Source organism: Rhea pennata, chromosome 18 (genome assembly GCF_028389875.1).
Source record: "Rhea pennata isolate bPtePen1 chromosome 18, bPtePen1.pri, whole genome shotgun sequence".
NCBI classification, from domain to species: Eukaryota; Metazoa; Chordata; class Aves; order Rheiformes; family Rheidae; genus Rhea; species Rhea pennata.
In genome coordinates, this window is record NC_084680.1 from 12,935,179 (window position 1) to 12,957,453 (window position 22,275).

General features: G+C 42.8%; 2 protein-coding genes across 8 annotated transcripts in view; one reads left to right on the plus strand and one right to left on the minus strand.

Annotated features, from left to right (window-relative positions):
• Window positions 1–13,013, plus strand: MORN5 (MORN repeat containing 5). Its single transcript, XM_062591320.1, has 4 exons — window positions 1–6; window positions 192–303; window positions 1,054–1,185; window positions 12,929–13,013. The coding sequence occupies exons 1-4, from the start codon at window positions 1–3 to the stop codon at window positions 12,973–12,975; spliced, it is 297 nt and encodes a 98-aa protein (XP_062447304.1). The 3' UTR covers window positions 12,976–13,013.
• LHX6 (LIM homeobox 6) overlaps window positions 578–22,275 on the minus strand; it is a 27,941-nt gene continuing 6,243 nt past the window's right edge. For 4 of the 7 annotated variants that reach the window (XM_062590964.1, XM_062590965.1, XM_062590963.1 and 1 more), the window contains 5 exons: window positions 21,501–21,601; window positions 21,322–21,417; window positions 19,912–20,086; window positions 19,080–19,183; window positions 13,620–17,523 (listed from right to left, as the gene is read on the minus strand). In XM_062590964.1, the coding sequence (XP_062446948.1) occupies window positions 17,503–17,523; window positions 19,080–19,183; window positions 19,912–20,086; window positions 21,322–21,417; window positions 21,501–21,601 (497 nt within the window). In that variant the 3' untranslated portion in view covers window positions 13,620–17,502. Of the gene's footprint in view, window positions 884–1,647; window positions 1,774–13,619; window positions 17,524–19,079; window positions 19,184–19,911; window positions 20,087–21,321; window positions 21,418–21,500; window positions 21,602–22,275 lie in introns of those variants that run through there. The other 3 variants (XR_009960245.1, XR_009960244.1, XM_062590967.1) reach the window with 3 other exon arrangements.

Sequence of the window (22,275 nt, forward strand, 5' to 3'; positions counted from 1 at the left end):
ATGGAGGTGAGCGCGGCCGCCGGGCCCGGGCGCCGTCCCCGGGGGCGGCCAGGCGCCGTCCCCGGCGGCCTCCGGTGCCCCGCGGGGCCCGGGGGGCTGCGCGGGCGCCGCGCGGTGGTGGCAGCCCCCCGGCCGGTGCGTCCAGCCCGTCCGTACGGTGATTAACGGCGCGCTCGCGGTGTGTTCCGCAGGGGAGATACACTTTCGCGGACGGCCTCGAGTACAGAGATAAAAACTGGCGTTACTGCGACGGCTACGACAGGCGGTTTTACACAGAAATCTGCTCCGGTCTTAAACCGGCAGGTACTGCGTTGCGTCTGCGAGCCGGGCGGTGTGGCGGGAGGAAGCTTGAGGAAGAGGAGCGTTGGAGAAGGGCGCTGGCTCCTCTCGGGGCCGGCGGACAAGGCCGTGCGGCCGCCACGCGTGCCGCGCCGCGCCGGGGAGCGGGACCGGAGCCGCTGCGTCACGCCCGGTGCGTCGAGTAAACTTGGAATGCGTTTGTCCCGCATCTCTTAGGAAAGACAGCTTTTTAGTAGACACCCATCTTTTCTGCCCAGTGTATGCTCTCACTAAAGATTTTAATATTATTATTTATCCATAGCCAAGGTGAACAGATTTATATGCAAAAACACCAAGTAAAATACGTAATACAAGACAATACAACACCCTTACAACACTCTTCTTTACACACAGGATGTTTTAGCAGTGACACACAGTTGCTTGCTGAGGCCAGCAAGACCCTCCTGGCTTTATTTCGGAGTTTGGGGTTATATTGGTAACACTAGCTTAGCAGGCTAAATGACAGGACTGAGAGCGAAGAAATGTAATTGCTATCCTTTTTATGCTTTTTGTGTGTGGACTTCTCCATCTTCATTTCCACAATCTGCAAAATGGACATAATGTTTTATAAATTTTATTCAGTAACTATATCTTTAGCAAATGCCATGGAGATGTAAAGTCATAGTCATTAGTTATCTCGATCAAAGGTACAAATTCTGGAAAAAAAAAAAAAAAAGCAAAATTAAGCAAACTTTAAGATTTTTATTTCTTCAGGCATTTCCCAGCTTATGAATTTGGATCCTCCTAGAAAGATCCCAGAAGGATGTTATGACTGTGGGGATGGATTCTATAATCCTAAAACCAGAGTTATCATTGACTACAAATTCAGATTTCTGAGAAATGCAGGTATGTTTAACTTCTTTTGCAAAGTAAATTAATTTGAGGTTCTTTCTCATCGTCCAGGATATGTGATTATAGTTAAAACTTCAAAACACATAGTCTAGTTTTCTAATCACTGACCTAAAATATTGCTTACATATTTGTTTTTATCAGCTGGTTGTATACAAAAAAATTTGCGTAAATAATAGTTTATGTTATGATTAAGATTATGAAAAAGTTATGATTAAGTATTTCCAAGCAGGTATGAATAAATATGTTTTATTACCATTTAGTATCTTAATCTAAGGAAAATCTTCAATCGCTTCCATTATGATATTAAGCAAGTTAGCTGTTGCAAGGCGTATAGCATTGATCTTGAAAGCTGCTAAACTCTTTGTTGTGAACCAGCAAAGTGCTTGAGCAGGTGCTTATCTTTAAATGTTAGAATAGTCCATTTTATTTAAATGAGTTACAGCAATGTTTAAATACCTTGTTGAACAGGAAACATTCTTGTCACCTTGCAGAATTGTGTTGTGAGTAGAATCTGGCAAATATTGGGTCTTGTGGATCAGCGCCCAAATTAATAAACCTTGGGGAAAATTAGTTCTCATCAAGCTGAAAGAGAAACTTCTCAGATTAAAAACAAACAGAAAATTCAAAACTGATTGATGCTGGAAGAACTCAGAAAAAATCAGTCTGGCCTGAAATAAATGCTTAGTGTTCTGGTTATTTAACCTTTGTCTTTAAGACTTTCTTTAGCAGATTTTTTTTTAATGAAAATGCTTTTTCAAAGCATCCTCTCAATTTTTTGTTTAAAATTGTCCCAATTCCAGGACCTGGCATTTCTAGAAGGCAAAGCATTTCATTTTCAGCATGCCACATTTTAACAGTTTTGTTGCTTGGAGACTCCATTTTTCAGCAAATTTACTATTTGTCAAAAAAAAATCTGCCCAGCTCTAATTTCAAGAGCGCATATAAGTATGCACTGTGGCATTGGAAGAGGGAAGTGAAGGGGGGGGTAGATGAATTGGAGATACCATCTGCTATAAAATATACCCTATGATGCATGGCCTGTTTTATAAACGTTGAATAAAAACTGATCTAGATTATTACAAATGGCATTGATCCAAAATACTGGAATGCAGTGGGCCTACTGATGAGGAAGATAAGCAACATGCTTTCCAAAAACACAGGAACCTACATAGATTAGTACAGGAGGGAACGCCTTGGAATTCAATTTATTGTTTTTTAATCTGTTCTTTGAACTCATTGTCCTTTACGACATTTATCTCAAACCCTACAAATTATATCAATCAATATTCACGAACCAGACCAGCACAGCGTGTAGTCTGACGGAGTTACTGGGGATGTGCTTTGTGTGACCATTCCACTGAGAAGCCCATATACAAAGTTAAACTTGTTGATGCGAGTGTGAAGAAGGAATGTGTCATGTAGGCCAGACCCTTCCTCTTAAGAGCACGAACACAATTGAAAAACCCGGCACTTGTTCAACATCAGAGGAACTCTTACTGCCCCAGGAGAGATGATTCAGGGCACAAGGCCACTGCAGTTAAAAAAAAAAATAAAAAAACCCAGCTGTAAGCAGAAGAAACTGAGGAAGAGGCTGGAATGACAGGGAACAGATCCAGAATTACTCCATTATAGGTTGGGCAGGAAGGAGCAGGAAAACCTCCAGGCTTCCAGCCAAGTCTTGAAAGCATCAAAAGCAGATGGTAGGAAGCATTCAGGAAGTTCTTACAACAGCTTGACAGCTTTACCAAAATGACACTATCTTCCTCAGGTCTGGAAGCAGGCTTTAAGAATACTCTGGTTCTCACCTTTCACCCTGGCTCTATTATAAAGCAATTTCTGATTGTTTCTCTGCTGTTTGGAAACGGGGCAAGGAAGCGTACTGCTTGGCATTTACTTTCCTGCTGAACTGGCAGCATCCAGATATCATTCCAGAAGAGAAAAGAATAGACGCCATTTAAAATCACTGAATTTGCTCCCACCACTTCTTTGTCAAGATGAGTGCATGCTGAGTACTGTAGACTCCTGCTAAATTTGGCAAGATTTTCCACATTTCACTAGCATGGAGGTCTGATACTCATTTACTTAAAGAGCTCTTACTGTCAAAGCAGTGCAAAGGCCTGTTGTGAAAATGCAGTCAGGCCCAGGGAATGAAATGACAGCAACAGTTTTGTTCTGTTTCTTATCTAGCAAAGTTTTCCAAATTCTCATTAAAATCTTGCAGTTATTACTCTATTCCTAAACCTCTGTTTCCTTGGGGAGCCTCAAATTTCTCTTGATTCTTTATGCGTTTTTTTCTCTTGTACTGTGAAGCACACAAAATTGGACAGATGAATGAGAATATGTAAGAATACTAGTTTGTAAGAAGATACGGTGTATATTTTGTATGGGTCTTGCGACTAGACTCCTATCAGAGTATTACTCTCTCTCTCTCTTTTTTTTTTTTTTTTTTTTTTTAATAGACTCCTGGCACCTTTGTAACAGAGTTTGGTTAATACAAAGATGGGAGGATTTCCCAATTCAGTGGAAAGATATGATGTTACGTTTAGTGCAAAGCGGGGAGGTATAAGAAGGCAATCACATTCATGATTTAGGACCCAAAAATGTGGAGAGAGCCATAACTTTCAAAGAGAAAATACCATTAAAAATACAAATCTTGTTCTACTGATATGGGAAAAATAATAGGAGGTTTTCTGGATCAGCTCTCTCTTGATTAAAAGCAAAGATACTTCTGGTGAAAATTGCTCCATTTCTTCCTTGATTCTTCTGAAGCTCGGTTAAATGGCATAAATACAGCTTTTGGTCTTTGTAATAGAAGTATATTTGTGCTTCTGCTTTCTTACTCCATTTTAAAGTTTAACTAGTTGGTGTACAGTGCATAGGGTAGTTTTCTATACTGCAGTGAATATTACCTGGAATATGTGCATCTCATCATATAAAATCAAGAACAGGAAGGACACAAAGCCTGTCTTTACACTAACAGCCTCAGTCAGATGACTGAATTAATATGCATGTAACTAAGAGCGGGATTAAGCCCAGAAAAACAGGACTAATATCTTATTAAGGGGAGAGCTTTTGGTGTTGCTGTAGTCTCAAGCCAGCTGCAATCAACTTAGGATTTCTATATGCCTGAAAGTCTTGTAAAAAGCAGCAGGAAAAGTCCTGCTGCTTCAGCAATCATTACAAAACCCAAAAGGTCAAGATTCAAGAATATTATTTCAGTCTGTAGTTTTAAAAGTCTGGTTTTAGAACATCTAAGGTTCCTTGGCACTGAGGCTCACCCAACTCTACAGACAAAGCTGAGAAGACATTTTATTTCTAAATAAAAGCCTTGATAATCGTAGACTTAGTTTCCTCACATTGTTACCTTGGGATGAAAGCTCTCGTGTTTCATTTGAATGAGTTTAGAGGCTTTTTCTTTTTTTTTGAAAGTTGGTAGAAAAGTATTTATCTATTTCACGCTTATCCAAGTATACAAATCCATGAAACAAATCTACATTTAGACTTTTTTGTTTTACAACTCAAATGTGACTCGCACCAAGTGTTGTTTGAGAAATGTAGACTTTGACTTGTCTCAGAAGCATAGCTGGGAAACAGAGCCATAACCACTCAATAATTATGCAGGGTAATATTTCTGTACGTAGGTCCCCCAAATACATGCAGATGCTTGCATGCTCTTTCTCATAAACTACTGGTGAGCTGGGTGTGGGATGAGGACCTGGCAGTTTTTCAGGCCTGGAATATTTCTGGAAAAAAAGACAGTAAGTTTAACTTAAAAGTAGGTTGTGGTGCAGAAAAAAGGATTGCCTGTACTTAGAGATCATGCACTGAGCTTTATTCTCTGTTCTTTGAAATTGCCCATTCTGATGATGGAGGGAGCGGATGAACAGGCTGATTCCAGGCTAGTCCCTAGTCATTGCCTAAGAATGTAAGAGTTGTTTTGGCAGATGACCTTAGCAATGGAGAGGAAAGCCCCAGCAATACACATGCACAGGGAATACAGTATTTTTGTTCAAATGAATTTAGCTTCCCATAGATTTAAATGTCTACTTATAACACAGGAACGTTTAATCTTTTGTACATTTGTTTCTTTTTTATTTGACTTAAGATACTGAATTTAGATGAGGTTTAGTTCCTACATATTGAAACTCTTAAAAGCTCTTCAAATAATTGTTCTTTGGATACTTGTTAAGCTAAAGAAATCAGTTTTGATCGGCAGTAAAAGTTCATGCTATTTTAAGTGCAATGCTATAGCTATTTTCTGTTGTATATTTAATCATTTTGAATTATATGTCATGTAAAAGATTTTAGCTCTGGGGCATTTGCCAGATGGCTGATTCTGCATTTCACACAACAAAAGAAATAATGTTTGTGTAAAGCTCTTAAAAATAGTTGGTAATCAGTATATTCTATAACGAATGGGATCCAGACCTGTTTGGAAAAAAAAAAAAAAAAAAAAAACAGCTTTTGCAGAAATTAATTTAGAGGATTTGGTCTCTACCTCTGGGCTCTGAACAAAACAAATTGTGTCTATTGTTTGCTGATTTTTTTTAACATTTGACAAGTTAACTGAATTGTAAATTTTACGTATTTTTATGTTAAACGCCATTTATTGTAATTCATTGATCTTTTTCTCTTTACTTTGTCTGGAAAACTTATTTGTGAAAAAGAGGTTTTATAAAATAAAGAATCAATGCTACTCTCTTTGTTTACACAAGTAGAACATACCAACGTTAGTAGCCCCTTGCTTTTCCTGCAGCAGCCGAAGTGCTTGTCCTTGTCCTGTTCTGCTTTGACTACTGCTGACTCCTCTTTCTGGCTTCTTCGATACTCATTCCTCCAAATACCATAGCAAAAAAATACTTTGCCTGTCTGCCATGACACTCAGCTTGTATTCTTTGCCCAAAAGGCTCTATAAAGTCCATATAAATTCACCTTTTGGTTTTGTCTCCTCTGTCTCATGCATACTTTTCTTCCATTGCATCTAGTTCCAGAACATAGCTTTTTCTACCTGTGTTCATACAAATCTCCAGTTTATTGGTACTTACTTTCCAGAATCATTACTTGCATGGTAGTCAGAATATTTGAAAAATACAACACTAAGAGGAAGGTTAGAAATTTTACTACAACTCTTTCATCTGGATCTCCAAGTATCTCTTGTCTAGCTCTTCCTGGTTTTTTAGATAGATAGTTCTTGTCTTGTTATGAGAGCTTCGGACCTAGATAATCTTCAACACTTAACAAATAAATTTTAGAAGGAGGAGAGGCAGAAGGATAGTAAGTATCAAACTGATGACCACTCAGTGGGCAAGGCAGAAGAATGAATGTTGGTGAGAAGATGGCAGAAAGAAATTGAATCTCTTTAACAATCTTATGCGATAACATCTCATAGAAAGTTTTACGAGAAGTAGCCTCATGTCTATCATTACCCCCAGTCACTTTTCTTTATGCTGGACACATTCTCATACCCTTGTCTCCTTGCTAAGATCAGTCACTTTTTGAATGCTGTTGTAAAATACATACTTATTATGTCTTTCTCTCTATCAAAGTCTGTTCAAGCGACGGATGTAGTTGGAGACATCTCATCTGCGTAACCAAGAAATTATTTTTATATTAAATACGATTTACACATAAAATATACCCCACTCATTAAAATAGATTATGAACCAATATGATTTGTATTCAATATTGTAATTAACAGTGAAAATATGTTCATCGTGGTATAAATTCTTACAATAATTTCAGTAGCTATGGCTTTTGCAGATATATTATTCCTTGTGGTTTCCTAGTCAAAATAATTATCGTTTTGAAAACTGTGAAGGTTTCAATTCCAAATAGTGACATGCCAAGAATAACAACTTTGTTTGTGTGCTAGCCATCTCATTGTGAATCCATTAGTTAGGTTAGATGCAAGTCTTACAGGCACTTATAGTCAACCATACAGTTCATGTGAAAACAAGTTTTATAAAAGATGGAAAGTTCATTTTTGGGCCATTTTGGAATTACAGTAATTAAATGTAAATGGAAGGGTGAGAATTTGTGGGTGGAAGCAAAGGTTAATTGAAAACATATTTTCCATTTTCTTGCCAGCCTTGATGTTGGTGAGGTCAGGTGCAATAAGGAAAGTGATGCTAGGGACCCAGAGAGGGTGGTGGAAATGAAAGGGGTGTGCCAGGCAGAATCTATGGCTGAGATGTTATCGCATCTGATTGTAATTGTGTGGTGGAAGAACACGATAAACTGCACTGCGGGTGATGGGAAGAGTCAGGCATACGAAAGAATTAACTGATCCTGTTGTTTACAATATTCTGTGTGTGCTTGGCCCTCTACAAACAAAGAGGAAACTCGGCTCCCGTTCAGGGAGTGCCTATTGTCTGTTGCAAATACATTCGCTTACAAATCATGCTCATGGCAGGCCGCTCGCGTACGCATGGCTGTGTCTGCACAGCTAAATGCTGCGCTCCGAGGGGTGCACTGCAATTGTTAGCCCCTGATTGCCCTGATGGAGGGACATGTCGGAGCATATCGACTTCCCTCCTTGCTCACATGGCTTTTAACAGAAAGAAGAGCAAATGAAGAGATGATGCACATCCACACCTGGTCCCAACACACTGTTGGGCAGCAAAGGGAACCAAGGATCAGAAGTGCATCGTGCACACGGGAGCACATCAGACCTTCAGTGTAGACACAGCCTTTAAGACACCAGGAGCACACACACAGCTACAGTGTTCAGGATGAAGTCACAACACCAAGTCAGACAAGAGTGCGAGGAAGGTTTTTAAGGTGAACAATGTATCTTTTTCCCCTTTGTAAGTCACTAAACATTTTAATTTCAATGTGGTGTGTCTCCCAATACACTTGCCTCTCCTCCATTAGATGATTTCCTGGGGAAAAATATTAGATGGAAGGTAAATCCTCAGTCTACAGGGGAATATTTCTGTTTTCTAACAAACAGACTCCGTTCTGCATCATGACAGACACTCCAGCATGTGGAGTCCTAAGAAGTATCTCAAATCTAGCGTTCCAGAAGTAACACAGGAATGTTACTGTTAAAAGCAGATCATTCTAAACCTTCAATATGCATTTAATATACAAAAATTAAATGTACTGGATTTACAGTGTATTTTCAAGTTATCCTTTGGAAGCACCCAGATGCCAGCCTGTCCTCAAGTTTCTAATCTCGCTTGAGAGAGAAATCTGGAGTATGTAGTTGGGCAAGTCTCCTCTGCCATCCCTTTTAGATTCAGCATTGAAAATGAAATAAGTGGTCTCATTTTTCAGAGAAGCCGAGCACAAATCCACTGATTTAAGTGGGTAGTGTTTGGAGTGCTCCATGGATTATCCTTAACAGCTTTTCTGACAGGAGCTTCCCCTAAACCACCCAAAACCAAATAAAGAACTCACAAAGCAATAATTGCTGAAAAGAACTAATACAAAATGAGTTACTTACAGGAACTTAGTAAGACCAGCTGGTTTAGTTCATTTCTAGTTGCCTGAAAGTACTCTATCCAAACTAACCTGTTGACTGTGTAGACTGTGTCTAAAGCGTAACCCCTGGTTAATCATCCTCTGTGGAAGGATGCTGTTTCTGCAGATCAGCTGTGCAGGTAGGATAACTCCATATGCCATTTGGCCTGCTTGATGAAAACAGCCTGAATTAGTTACATAAATAAAAGAGGAGCTATATCATTTTGGACTTCCTGAGGACTGGGGTTACAGTATTCAAAATACCTGTTGTGGGTGCTAAGTCTGACCTTATTTTTGGTTGAGACATACAGAAATAACTTAAAGACTCAGTGAATACTCACTTATATTTTAACAGCTTATCCAGTGAGATCACTCTCTCTCTTTCAAGATTTCAATTATATGTCATGATAGTAATCATTATATTTTACTAACTTCAGAATAAATAACTTGTCAACATTTATTAACTGAACAAGGATACACTGAATTGCAATAAATTTTTCAGATAAAGCTTTTTTTTTTCTTTGCCTTCAAATGTAAACATGATTAGTCCAGTTCCAGCTAAGTCTGTTTCATGATTGTTCTACTGAAGAAAATCTAAAAAAAATTGATAAACTTTTAAAGATAAATACGCTACCACAAAATTCAGCACACAACGTGAAGAACCCCATACTACCTAATTGTGCACAGGGTGATAATTTACCACTGATTAAAGAGTTTGTATTTTTTTCAAATCTTTTTTAAAGGGAAAATTACTTCTGAAGGTGAAGATGTGCTTAGACAATCATATTAACATATTCAAACAATTGCAATTTGCAAAATAGTAATTACAACTCACTATCTGGTAGCATTAATCAAACTTCAAGGTTTAATTCCATTTTAAATATTGATGAAATGTGATTCTCCAATCTAACCCTGGTGTTGCAGGGTTATGGAAGCAGCCAGTGACAGAAAAAAGAGGAACGTGTAGTTAACAAGCAGCTGCCACAAAGAAGGATCGGCATCTGTGATTTAAATTGTTAGCTGCACAGTCAGGTAGAGTGTAAAAAGGGTAGTCAAGAGGCTGTTAAGTCCATTGCTGCCAATTACTAACAATCAGGGAGGAGCTTTAAGACTTGTTCAGTACAATAAACCCAGTTTGTCTTGTTTCAGGGGTTACTACTGAAGAGGTTGCAGCTGCACTGATTCAAATAGCCCTAAAACTACAGTAATTATCAACCAGTCTTTAGTGTAGCAAAAGTATGTTTTACCATAGCTTAACTCTTTACATTCTAATATTTCACTGCCTCTTCTCACATAGCTAGCCCTAAAGCCATCCTGATCTCTGGTTTTATTGCTCTTCTAACTATGCTGGATCAGTTCTTTCATTTTGCCTTACCTAGACCTAGGAGCACTCGTGCAGCACCCTAGAGCTGGATGGCTAGCGCTGGGAATTCTAGGGATTTGCCCTGAAGTTATATTTTGGAATATTAAGTCACGATTTCTATTTTTCCTTTTCATATACAAAGTTGAAATTCATATAGCTCATTCAGTTTTTACAGCTGATTAAATTATATGTAGGTTAATCAGTGCTTATTAACATGTATTTAATTTGCATGGGATCAAATCTCTGCATGAGCTGAAACATTTTGGGACTGGTCTGGGAAAGGGAAAAACCCTTAGAGCAAGCTGCCTAGTATGCTTTCTTAAGAGATCATGAAAACATAGATGCAGAAGGAAACAGACTAGACAAACCAAGGATTTGTTGGAAAATCTGCCTTTCTTATTACTTTGATGCTTACCTATGTGACCACACTGTTACCTATGTAAGCTTTGATGCTTACCTATGTGACCACTACAGATTTCTCACTAGGAAGGTAGACTGCTTATTTCTAGTACTCAAATGAGCTACATATATCATCACCAAAAGGAGATGGAAAGGCATGATGTATAGCACATGTAATTTTTTTTTTATTCCTTCACCATGACAGAAATAGACAATTGCAATTACTACAAGCTCAGGAAAACTACTTTTTTTTTTTTTTTTTTTTTTTGGTAAGTCAAGGAGATACCATCTCAAAATATAGATACCCCGACTGGAGAATATCTGCTCACATGATCACATCTTTCCAGGGCTGGAACACCTCCTGCATAGAACAAAAGCCGGCACATTGATTACAGCTTTGATGTTATTTGTTAAGAAAGCTTAAAAGGGCCACATTTGCATTTCTGCTGGAGCCTTCAGTGGAATCTCTGCCTGTATAAGGACTGCGTGGTCTTTAACAAGGCTCAGTGTTCATCTTTTTAATTTTCCTTTTAGCCTATTTTCCAGAAGCATTTATTTTCTCCTAGTTTATATCTGAATAAGAAATGTGCCACTAACGGGGTGTTTTGTTATGGGCCTATTGATTAATAGAAATAGGGAATCAAAAAAAAAAAAAGTATCATATCACTGAAACACAGAAAGAAATGTACTTAGGTACTCTATCAAAATGGCAACCATTTTTCAGAAGTTAAAGCGAAGCTACAGGCTGAGCTGGTGAACCAGACAACGGCACTACAGCAACGTTCACGAACCCGTTCACGGTTACCGGGGTGCTGCTCAGAGGTAACCGCTCGCTGCCAACAGCGAGTTTTTGCCAGCCACCACCCTGAGTATGAAGTTATAAGAGGGTCAGTAGGCACAAGCAACCGCTTTGTCCAGAAAGGAGTGACTGTATGCAGACAGCAAACTGGAGAGCAGGCTTTTCAGAAAACCCAGTGTGACTACTGTTTGTCAAGGGTGTCGGAAAAGTGCTACCATTTAGACAGGGGATCAAGGCCTTGACACATGCTTTACTTAAACCTACATTCACCTAGATGCCAGCAGCGCTCCTTGTGAGCAGCACCTTCTGAGAAATGAAGGCCTGCACTCAACTCACTTGAGCAGAATTGAGGAAAAAAGGGGAGGGTAGCAAAGAAAGACGAAAGAGAAGAAGGAAAGACAAAGCTAACTTGATTCACTGGCATCAATAACATTTAAACATACGCTTGAAAACTCTTGTAAATCAGACCTAATGTGTCATATACCCTCTTTGTGAACTTTCACTTCTTGGACTAGCAAACTTAATTCCTGGGACCTTCCTACCTTTTACATTTCAAATGCTACTACATCAATTTAACTTAAAGGTACAACTCAATACTCAAAAGATTTCCATCAAAATTTGACTCCTTACAAGCAGCATGCTGCTTTCTTGATCTATTTTGACCCGCTTAAGCAGAGCTCTCAACTGTGTAGAGCAGCTGTGCAAGTGGGGTTATGTGCTATGCAAAGGATGCTCACAGCACTGAGATTACGCCCCCTCTGCTCTATCCTTCTTATAATCCAGTTATTCTTTCAAGTAATAATAGCTGCTACAAAACCCTTAAAATGTAGATGGAGGCAGGTTAGAAGCATGTACCACAAGCAGCTAGTATGAATGTGTTAAGACAGCAGTAAACAGAAGCAGCAGCTATGCTATATTCAATTTATACAAAAATAAATACAGGTATTGATTTAAGTAAGACTTTGTTTTTCAAGGCTTTTAGAAGTTTGGTTTACTTGTAGACAGGTCCTAGAATTAACAGGCCATAACTTACATTTGCCCCCTCCCTTTATTTTTGTAATTATGCAAAAATTTCTATACAAACTTTGCTAGAAAATTTTTTCCTACATTGTCTTAGATATTTTTCCCTTCCACACTGTCGTGCTCTGTGAATAAATATGATCTGACAGACATGAATACTAACAGAAGACACAGAAGATGGTCTAAAATCCTTCTATCAGCTGCTGAATCAGCTTATCAATATCTCTTGTAACATACATTTCAAAAACAGCATTGAAAGAAAAACTGAAACAGCCTAGGTTTTGACTATAGATTTTTCTTTACCCCGCGTTTTATAAACAGACAAGCAATGCAGACATACAATAAAAAAAAAATTGTCTTCATTTCTAGTACCTACACCGTATCTCCTGCACATACTCATGAAAAGTCAGAAAAGAAAAAAATATATATGTGTAAATCTTAATAGCCTCCCCCAAGTCAATCTTATCAAATAGATGAGCCAGGGTTACTGCCAAAGATCCCATATCTCCTGCCTTGACAAATTCCAACACAACAGTACACACAATCTTTGTAAGAAGCAAAAAACAGGTTCTAGGAGATGCCAGCAGCTAAAATTGGATTTCATTCTCAAAGGAAAAATTGTTCGACAATCTGTAATGCAAAGAACAGACCTTAAACAGTGACATTTGATATTCTCTTTGTCTCCTTTTTAGATGACGATGAGCATGAATGGATCGTTCGGACCTGCCGGAAAGGTTGAGATAAAATAACTGGAAATAAATCTAAACTATGAAAACAGCTTTTCGCTAGATGATAATATTACAAAGTAGGTAATTTGATTCATGGTAAGTCTAATTTGTCCTTTTGGATTTTTACCACATTTTCCCTCTATAGGAATAACATCTTTTTGTCATCTTTGTTAGCATAAACAAAAATGGAAATAATCATTCAATCAGTCATTCTGAAAAAAGCTATGGAAAAAAAAAGCAGACCGTACTCATAATAATATTCCTGAGAGGTGTGCAGTGTAGTATATACATACACATTATTAAGCCTGAAAACAATTTGTTAAAAAGAGTGCCTCAAATTCAATGTCGAAGTCATTCAAATCCATCTTAATCAACATTATTTTCCCAGATTTTAGTTAGCTGTCCTGGTGAATTCCTTTCCTCTCTTTTTGCTCAGTACTTTGATATTGATTGATCATTGTAATAATGTACACCAGAGGTATTCTTTAATGACTGGTTTGCTAACTAGGAAATTATATCCATTTACTACGAACGTTTGTTGAACTCTCCTGAAGCCAGAGTTTAACAAAATAATAAAAGAGCAAAACTGGGTGGGTTGCCGCTTGATTAGTAAGCCAGAAAGTATTTAAAAATAAAATAAAATGGAATTACATCATTTTCTGGATGTAAGTGCCAGCACTTCTACTTGCATTAACTTTATTTATTACACAAATAAGACATTTACAAAGCACAACATTAAAAGTATGTAACAAAACAGACATTGGTTTTACAAAAAAGTGCTTACAATTTAGGTTTACTTTTTTAAAATAAATATTAGTCTTGACTGTCCACTCATTCAGAGAATTTTTTTAACCATTGTAGCCAAGACATGCATAATTGCAACATGCTACAACAAAATGATTGGCTGATGAAACAAAACGGATGTGTCTATAATTGGCATCATACAGCTATATCACTGATAGTAGCGCAGGATTGATTCCCACTCCCCATCCCAACTAGTAAGTTGTGTAAGCACCTTTAGCTAGGGCACTGGGGTTAACCAGAGTGAGCCAAAAAACAAACAAAAAAAATTGGTAATAAAACTGTAAACCATTCCACTTTCAGACCTTCACCATATTTAATTACTATATTAAATTTGAGTGAAAAGCCTTTCATTGGCTCTCTTCATTCGATTTTATCTGCAACAGTTTTTGTAAATAGCAACTGGAAAAGTTGAATACATAGAATCTGCATTACTGCACCAGAACCCGTTTGGCAATTACTGAATAAACTAAGAAAATGAGAAGGATTTTTTTTTAATTTTTTTAAATCTATAGACAGGAGATGAATGCAAATGACCTGAGATAAGGTTTGGTTCAGTGGCAACAGTCAGTGTGAAATGTGCTGTGAAACAATGTATAGAATAAATTAGAGGCTTTCTTACATTCTTGGTACAGTTGAGTATTTTCCATATACATAATTAGCTCTAAAACTGCACAAGCTGAATTGTTTCCAGTTTTTGTGAACAATTTGGGCTTAATATAAACAGAGCCTGATTTCCAAATTAGCAAAGCTGCTCCTGGCTACTTGCTGGGGAAAGTGACTGCCCCTGGGCACAGTTTGTACAGTGCAGTATACTGCCTGTAGAGTGGTGATGCCACTTCCACCACACGTATTTGGTCAGAAACATCTACATTACCTTAGCCCTGTGCTTTGCACGCTGGTCCTGTCAGTGGTATCAGTTACAAAAACTTTGATATACAGTACATTCCACAAGTGTTTTTTTTTTTTTTTTTGATCAGTAACTAAGTTGCTATTTAGCAGATACATACTTAATAGTCTCCCTTTGATTGCACTGCTGAGAAAGAAGATAAATGCCTCAGACCATTTCTTCTGTCAGCAAAACAGTTGTGGAAATCTCAAGTACTGTGGGATGTAAGGTCAAGTTACAGTCTGGAGTCTCTCCTTCAATCTTCCATCAAATAGCTACCCATTAGTTTATAGCACTAATTCCACAACTGAACAATCGTTAGACTGCGCAAGCACAGACGGAGGAGAAAGCTGGGCCCTGGTGACCCCGCCAACCACCTTCAGCTTCTCACAGCTTTTCAAGCAGACACAGCAACCACTACAGCCTTGCAATAACAAATACTGAGAACCAGAATGCTCCACTAACACAGCCAACAGAACACGTGCCAGGCCCTTTGCTCGTTTGTATAGCCAAGGAGAAAAGTGACCAAAATGGATGCTGCTTTTGACTGTTCCCTCACCAAAGGACACTTCTGGAGCAGTGGTTCCAGGCAGGTCACGGCAGCAGGAGTGTCTTGGCATTGTTTGTACACATGGGAAACAATTATTTGCCTGTCAGGAGGTGACAATAATATATTGCAGACCTAATTTCCTCCCTGCTTTTGAATATTATTCTGAATTGGAGGAGAGCGCTGCTAGCTGTTTGTTACAATTAGCCAGAATAGTGGCCTAACTGTCCAAACAGCTACCATCACTGCATATATATATATACATATATATATATATATATATATGCACACGCACATATATATACACATATATATACACACACGCACGCACATACATACGTATATATACATATAGATATATATATATTTATATGCACAATGTATTCAGTTACTTGTGGCACCTGGGCAGACCTCCAGCTGTCCCCGCAGCCAGCGCTGCGGTGGCAGTGGCCAGTGTGCCTCGCGCTTAGCTGGAGCAGTTTGTCACCCAGCTGCGGCATGCAGCACCTGCAGGCACAGTCAAGGAAAGGCTTTCCGTGTTTGCAACACTGCCTGGCTAAACCAGCGGGACGGCTGCCCACTTGGCCGCCACTGGAGATTGATCCAGCATCTCCCGGAGAGAAAAACACATGTATCTAGAGTTTGAATTAAAAACAAGTTATGTAACCGATGGATTCCTGTCTTCTGTTGCTCGGCACAGTTCGGTCCCATTACACATTAATTGTGGCTCATAGTAGGCTTTCACATTCTTGGAAATGCTGCCTCGCAGAAATTGAGCAGCAAGAGAGACCAGTGCTCACATGGAGAGAGGGTTCGTTATAGACCTAATCTTGGCTTGGTGCAAACTGAGAAGGGCTGGCAAACGTTTTTTGTTTACTTTTTGTTATTACCGTCAATGAAGTATCATTTCAGAGCTTTTTTCCTGATCTGGGGCCAGAGCGCTGAGTACTTCCTTTGTTGTTGCAATGCGGCTGCCTCCGAGGGTGAGCCCTGCACTGCCGGCTCCTCCGAGAGCCGCCGTTCCGGCCCGCGCCTTCAGCCGAGCGCTTGGCAGAAGCAGCAGCGATACGCCAGCGATGGAGAACACCACAAGGGCAGAGGTAAGCAGGCAACGCTGCCAGATGAAAGGATATGCCATCGCATTGTTGTACACTTGGCTAGTGACTGCTGCTGCTGGCCTTACAGACACTGTTGTTTCCACTTTCTTAACTGGTCTCTGATTTCTACCCGACTATTTTCACTGATTGAACTCATTCCTGGAGTCCCCCTTGTAGGGTCCATACTAGAGCAAAGCATTTCTACACGTTTATGGGCCAGCCTCCACTCAGGATGTCCCAGTCCCAGGATACTGCATGGCTAAGAGTTTTGCGTAGGTGCATTCTGCAATCACTCAATCATGATCCAATACAAATCCAAAGAAATAAAGTAGTTTGTTAATAAGATATAAGAATAAAAAATGAGGATTTGGCAGATGGCTATGAGACGAGATATATTCAGTGCTCTGAGAACGAGTTGGCAATCAAAACTGTCAGAGTGCTAAACCTGACTGCCACCAACCCCCACTCCCCCCTTCAGTATAGGGCATCTCAGTTTCCCCTCCTATAAAATGGGGGGAAAATCCTAAGATTTACTTACCTTACAGAGTGAGCAAAGGACATGTGGTTCTAAAGCACTTTGAGGAGGAAGAGAAACTGCCTATTTCCAGCGGGCGTCATGGTTTCCCCTTAGCGGAGTCACAGCTACCAATGCATTTGGCTCAGGAATTTCTGTATATGTTTGAAGCTTCTGAGCCAAAGAGCCCATTTGAAATTTCACCCACGCGAGTGTAAAGAGGGATGTCCTGGAACCAGCAGTGCTTCACTGGTGCAAAAGAGAATCAGGCCAAACCACGTGAATTCCTCCTCTCTTTGTATCGATAGGTGGTCATCGAACCCCCCTGTGACTCGGCATTTACTGTTTCATTCATATTCCCGTGACTTCAGAAGCAAGATTGTAAGCACAGTAGAGTCACTAATTTTGACTGCGTCTGGCATTGTCTTGGAGAGACTCACTGTCATTCTACAGGTCCACAAGAAACAAGTGAAAAATGTGTCTGTGCACTCAACACACACATATACAGAGTGTTGCTGGAGAAATAATAGTGGATGTTAGATGCTGGTCAATGGAAACAACAGAGAATGCTGGATTTGAGTTTCTCCTGCATGACTGATTACAGTTGCCTTGGATTGGACACTGTAGTTCAACGACTGAGGGGCAGTGGTTCTGGTAGCGCCATGGACAGATGAGGAAGAGTTCGTGCAGTCAGTACTGAAAGAGGATGACCTAGTGGGAAAAATGTGAATCGAGCATTAGCTACTGTAAAAGACAAGCAACCCTCACAACGGACATGTATTGCTGGGGAACAGCAAAGAAAGCACACGTGCCCAGCTGCCGTGGCAGGCTCTCAGGCAGCAAGCTGCCCCATGGAGCACAACCTTCCTGCAACCATTGTTTGACCTGAGCCTCCTCAGTCCTGCCCACCAAACACAGCAACACGAGCTCCATAGCTGGAACACCACAAACAGGCGATAATGGAAGTATGATAATACACATCTTAATTTAAGTGAGATGCACCAACAGGCAGATATTTCGCTGTAAAAATGTTATATTATACAATAAATTGCAACCAGTAGTTATTTTATTTGCTCTATGATATCCTCTACAACAGCTACCAAGAAAGATTAAGACTATTATCAAGTGTCCTTAATCTATCCATTTCTTTGGTAATCATCACAGGTCTCCCTCAAACTAGGGGTTAGGCATTCAACCTGGCTGCTCCACAGGTGCTTTACCTGCCCTTACCCACAGTCGGAAGCGGTCACTGATACAGGCCATATGCTACACGGGAAACGCCTTTCTCTGAATTGCAGAATCAAGATTAAGGCCACAGTATAACTTTTTGAAAAATCTCTAGTTTTTGTTGTGTAGATATCATGACAAAGTGGTAGCATTTAAACTGAGAAAGTAACTTTGCTGTGCCCCATCTTGGGCTTGTCAAAACAGAGCTCAGTAATCTAGGGTTGCTGCACTGAAGAAAGAGAGATCTGAAAAGAAGGAAGCTGATAACTTCTAAAAGTAAAGATGAAAGCTAAAACCAAAAAGAGTTGCCAAAAGCTCAGTGTTTTCAAAATGAAGCCACTTAAACTGGTTTGCTAAATGACATCTTATGAGCCTAAGCATGTATATGCAGTTTCAGAAGTTTTTCCCAGAAATGAACTGTGTGTTAGAATGGGCAAATACTGAGTATTCAACATAAAAATATTGATATGCAACATTGTTTCCTAGCCAGACATTGTGAAATAGCATTTCTACTTAATATCGTGTAACAGGCAGTTGTTATTTTTAAGCAATACTGGAAACCCCAAGAAATGTATCTTTCACGTTAACTCATGGAAAACTGGAAAGTCAGCACATGGCAAAGGTCCTTCCTGCTCAGTGGTTAACAGCCGTTCAGTGTTAGCACTGACAGAGGGTGCAGAGAGCTGACTAACGGAGCAGAAGGAAGCTCACTGCCACATGGGAAGGGAAGATAAAGAGGATAAGGAGGAGTTCAGGCAGGAGGGTATCAAAATACTTCAAGGAATCCAAGCAGAGCATCTCAGCACATCACACCAACAAGGAGTATTTAGTGAAGAACAAACTGACGACATTTTTATCGGCAGTTGGTACATCAGCCTAGGGCCACCGAAATAAAGAAAACACAAAGTGCTGAAAGCTGCCCGAGATTATGGAGAAGCAGCGATATGGTCAAAAGGGCACAGCTGCCATCACATGATACAATAAGGTCTTTGCTACTGCTGAGGTTTGAGCACAAAGCCCGAAACAGGGACTGCAATTACCTTCTCACCCCTGTTAGATAGCGGTCCTTCCATGTCCGCTTTGAGGTGCACCGGTGGCGCGGTGTAGGGGAGCCTGCAGTGCACTTGCCCACACTGTACCTGACCTGTGGATGAGAAGAGGCTTCAGATTCTACTGCTGCAGATGGCACAAGCCCTCCAGCCTCCACAGCCAGGCTCCCCGGCCAGGAACAGCTCTGGGCACATGCAGGAGGCTGCTGGTAGAGCGGGCAGAGGCTTAACAGGAGCAATGTTTCCCTGAGACCCGTGTGGGCAAGGGGGAAGCCTCCAAATCCCACAGAGTTGAAGTGCTCCAGCCTGGCAAGCCAATGGGGACCAAAGTCATCCCCTGCTTCGGCAGCAGCTCCCAGGCACTGGGAATTATTAGAAAAAGCAACCTTGGTCTGGTGAACAGGAAGGAGAGCACCCGCCCGCCCAGCTAAACAAGGCCCTTCATGCCTGTTCTCCATGACAAAAGAGAACCAAAGGAGGGGTAACGACCAATAAATAAAACTAATGAGGTGGCTTCCCTGGGGATGAGGTATCCTAAGGAAAGAGGCTCTGCCACCACCTCCCCCCCCTCCCCGCCCTGCTGCTTCTTTTCTTACTTGGGACTTCCCAGTCAAGGGGCCTTCAGAAATCCCCAAAGGGCGAAGTTTTGCAGCTCATGAAAAGGAAGAATACAGGCGCCGCCGGAGCCCCAGGAGCACCGGGGGCTCCGCACCAGCCCTGCGCAAAGCACTGCAACCGGCTCCCGACCGAGCATCCCGCTGCTCCCGGCCAGCTCCGAGCCCCTCCGTCCCCAGAGCCCGTCCCAGCCTGCAGCCCCGCTTACTCTCTATGTAGCCGTGCAGGGTTACCATCCTGGCCCTCTCCGGGCTGCTGAACGGCGAGTAGTGAATGTCGTCGGGGAGCGAGGAGGGGATGCGGGACGGGGGCGCTCCGGAGGGCGGCACCGTGTGCTGCGGCGTGTGTTTTTTATGGCGCGCTCGGCAGTTTTGAAACCAAACCTGCAACACCGAGAGGAACAAACACTAGCTGCAGGAAGAGATCACTCACGAGGACCTAAGACCACTGTGCTGTTCGGAGCACTTACAGAAGGGAATCAAATGTAGTCAGAAACCTGTACACTGCCGTATTTTCTTGCTAGTGCTCCCCCGGCCCGTCCATGGCCAACCCGGGCTCTATCCAGGTCCTCCACTGTGGTGTTAATTTGGGCAAGTCTTACTTGGACTTTAACCTTCAAACCCAGCTAGCCCAGCCTAGGAGCCCTGCTCCGGCCAGCTGAGACTACATGCGAACAGGCAAAGGGAGAGGCAAAAGGACGCGAAACCAAGGAAAAGCTCAGCCTCGGAGAAACTATGGCTTTAGGGAGGATAATTTCGATGGCACGTTAATCGCCGATGCTTTCTCCCGTTCAGAAACCACGCCAGCACAGCGTTAAAGCAGAGAAACGAAGGTGCCGGGGTCACAGGACACAGAGCTATTCCAGCCGACGGGCAGGTAGAGCCGTACCGAATCTCACCCCTTTAATTAAGGAACAGTTAGGGGATTCTAGCTTACAGTTAAAACGTGTGTGGAGCGCAGGGCTTTTTATTTTGTTTTAGTTTTTCCTAATATTAGGCTCTGTATTTTCTTTTTTAGGTTTTAATTTCTGAAGATTGCTGGGAGCAAAAGCGCTCTACAGCGCGCAGCGAAGGGAACCTCGGGGGCCGCGCGAGCTGGATCGTGGTGAAGGAAACGGCCACGCGCGTTTGACAAATTGTTTCCTGTCCAAAGCACCTTTAAAGAATAGCCACATAAAAAATAGCCCAACATCTAGACTTGGTCTTTAGCTAATTGAAAAATCTCAATAACTGAGCTTTGAGCCAGATTTTCACACACTAGAAATTTAGCATCTTTGGCAAGACGATCCTGGATGAAAGCTCCAAGTTTATTTTAATCATTCGTGTTTCTTACTGTATTCAGAAAGTATGTTAGCAGAGCAGCAAAGCGAGGATCATAAATGTAACGGGGGGCCAAAGCTGGGATGTCTACGGGAACTGCAAGCTGGGATTTGCGTTTTATCCGGCCCCTGCGTGCGGCTTTGCGTTCCCTTCCCTCGCGCGCGCCGCGAGCCCGGGGACTCGGCCGCAGCCGCCGGCGCCACGTGCTTCTCTCGGGGCTGCAAAACCGCCTTTGGGCCGCGCGAAGGGCGCCCGCCGCGCCGCGCCGCGCCGCGCCGTGCCGCGCCGCGCCGCCCCACCTGGATGACCCTGCGGCTCAGCCCCGTCATGTCCGCGAGCTTCTGCAGCGTCTGGGCGTCGGGGTTGTTGTCCTGAGCGAACTGCGCCTGCATGACCTGGCGGGCAGGGGGGCGGGCGGTGAGGCCGCGGCGGGCGCCCGGGGGCCCCCGCCGCCGCCGCCACCCGCCGGCCCCGCTACCTGCAGCTGCTCGGCGGTGAAGGAGGTGCGGGCCCTCTTGGCGGGCTTGGGCTGGCTGTCCTGCTCCGAGGGCACGGCCCCCTCCAGCGTGAGCCCGTTGCCTGCGGAGGAGAAGCAGCGGCTGCGGCGACCGCGCGGAGCCGAGCGCGGCTCGCCGCAGAGCTCGGCGCGGGCTGGGGAGGCGGCAGCGGGAAGGCGCGACGTGGGCAGGGACCCCCGCGGCCACGCAGGGACCCATCCCCGCGGCCTCACGCCTGCTCCCCGCTGACTCCCCCAGGACGGAGCGTGTCCCGGGCCGCGCCGGGCGCCTTGGCCGGAGTTGGAGGATTTTCTCCCATAGCTTGACTTGCTCTTGCCGGATGATGGATGGGGCTCCGACGCCAGCAACAACTGTTTATTTTTCTTGTGTGTAAAAGCTCGGATGCAGCAGAAATTGCCAGGGAATTGCTGGGGGGGGGGGGGGGAGCGGGTGGCCCCCAGCGCCACAGCAGCCGCTGTCCTGCCCGGGGCCAGGCCGGGGGCCGTGGCTGGGGGGGGGGGGAAGCGGGGCTCGGCCCGCGCGCGGGGCAGGAGCCGCAGGGACCCGCCGGAGACCCCGGGCGCCACGCGCGTCCCCTCCCAGGCCGGAAGCCTCGACGGTGCCGGCGTTTGGCCGGCGTTTCCGCCGCAGGCGCCCGCTCGCAGCGCAGGGCCGCCGCGAGGCCGCGGGCGCCGCCGGGAAGCTCCGGGCGGGAAGCGCCTGGGGGCTGCCCCACGCGCTCGCACTGCTGCGCCG

What these genes read in the sequence shown, in the direction of transcription:
- MORN5 (XM_062591320.1), top strand. An exon ending in CTCCGGTCTTAAACCGGCAG is followed by an intron (nt 304 to 1,053) that starts GTACTGCGTTGC and finishes TTATTTCTTCAG; the next exon opens with GCATTTCCCAGCTTATGAAT. An exon ending in CAGATTTCTGAGAAATGCAG is followed by an intron (nt 1,186 to 12,928) that starts GTATGTTTAACT and finishes TCTCCTTTTTAG; the next exon opens with ATGACGATGAGCATGAATGG.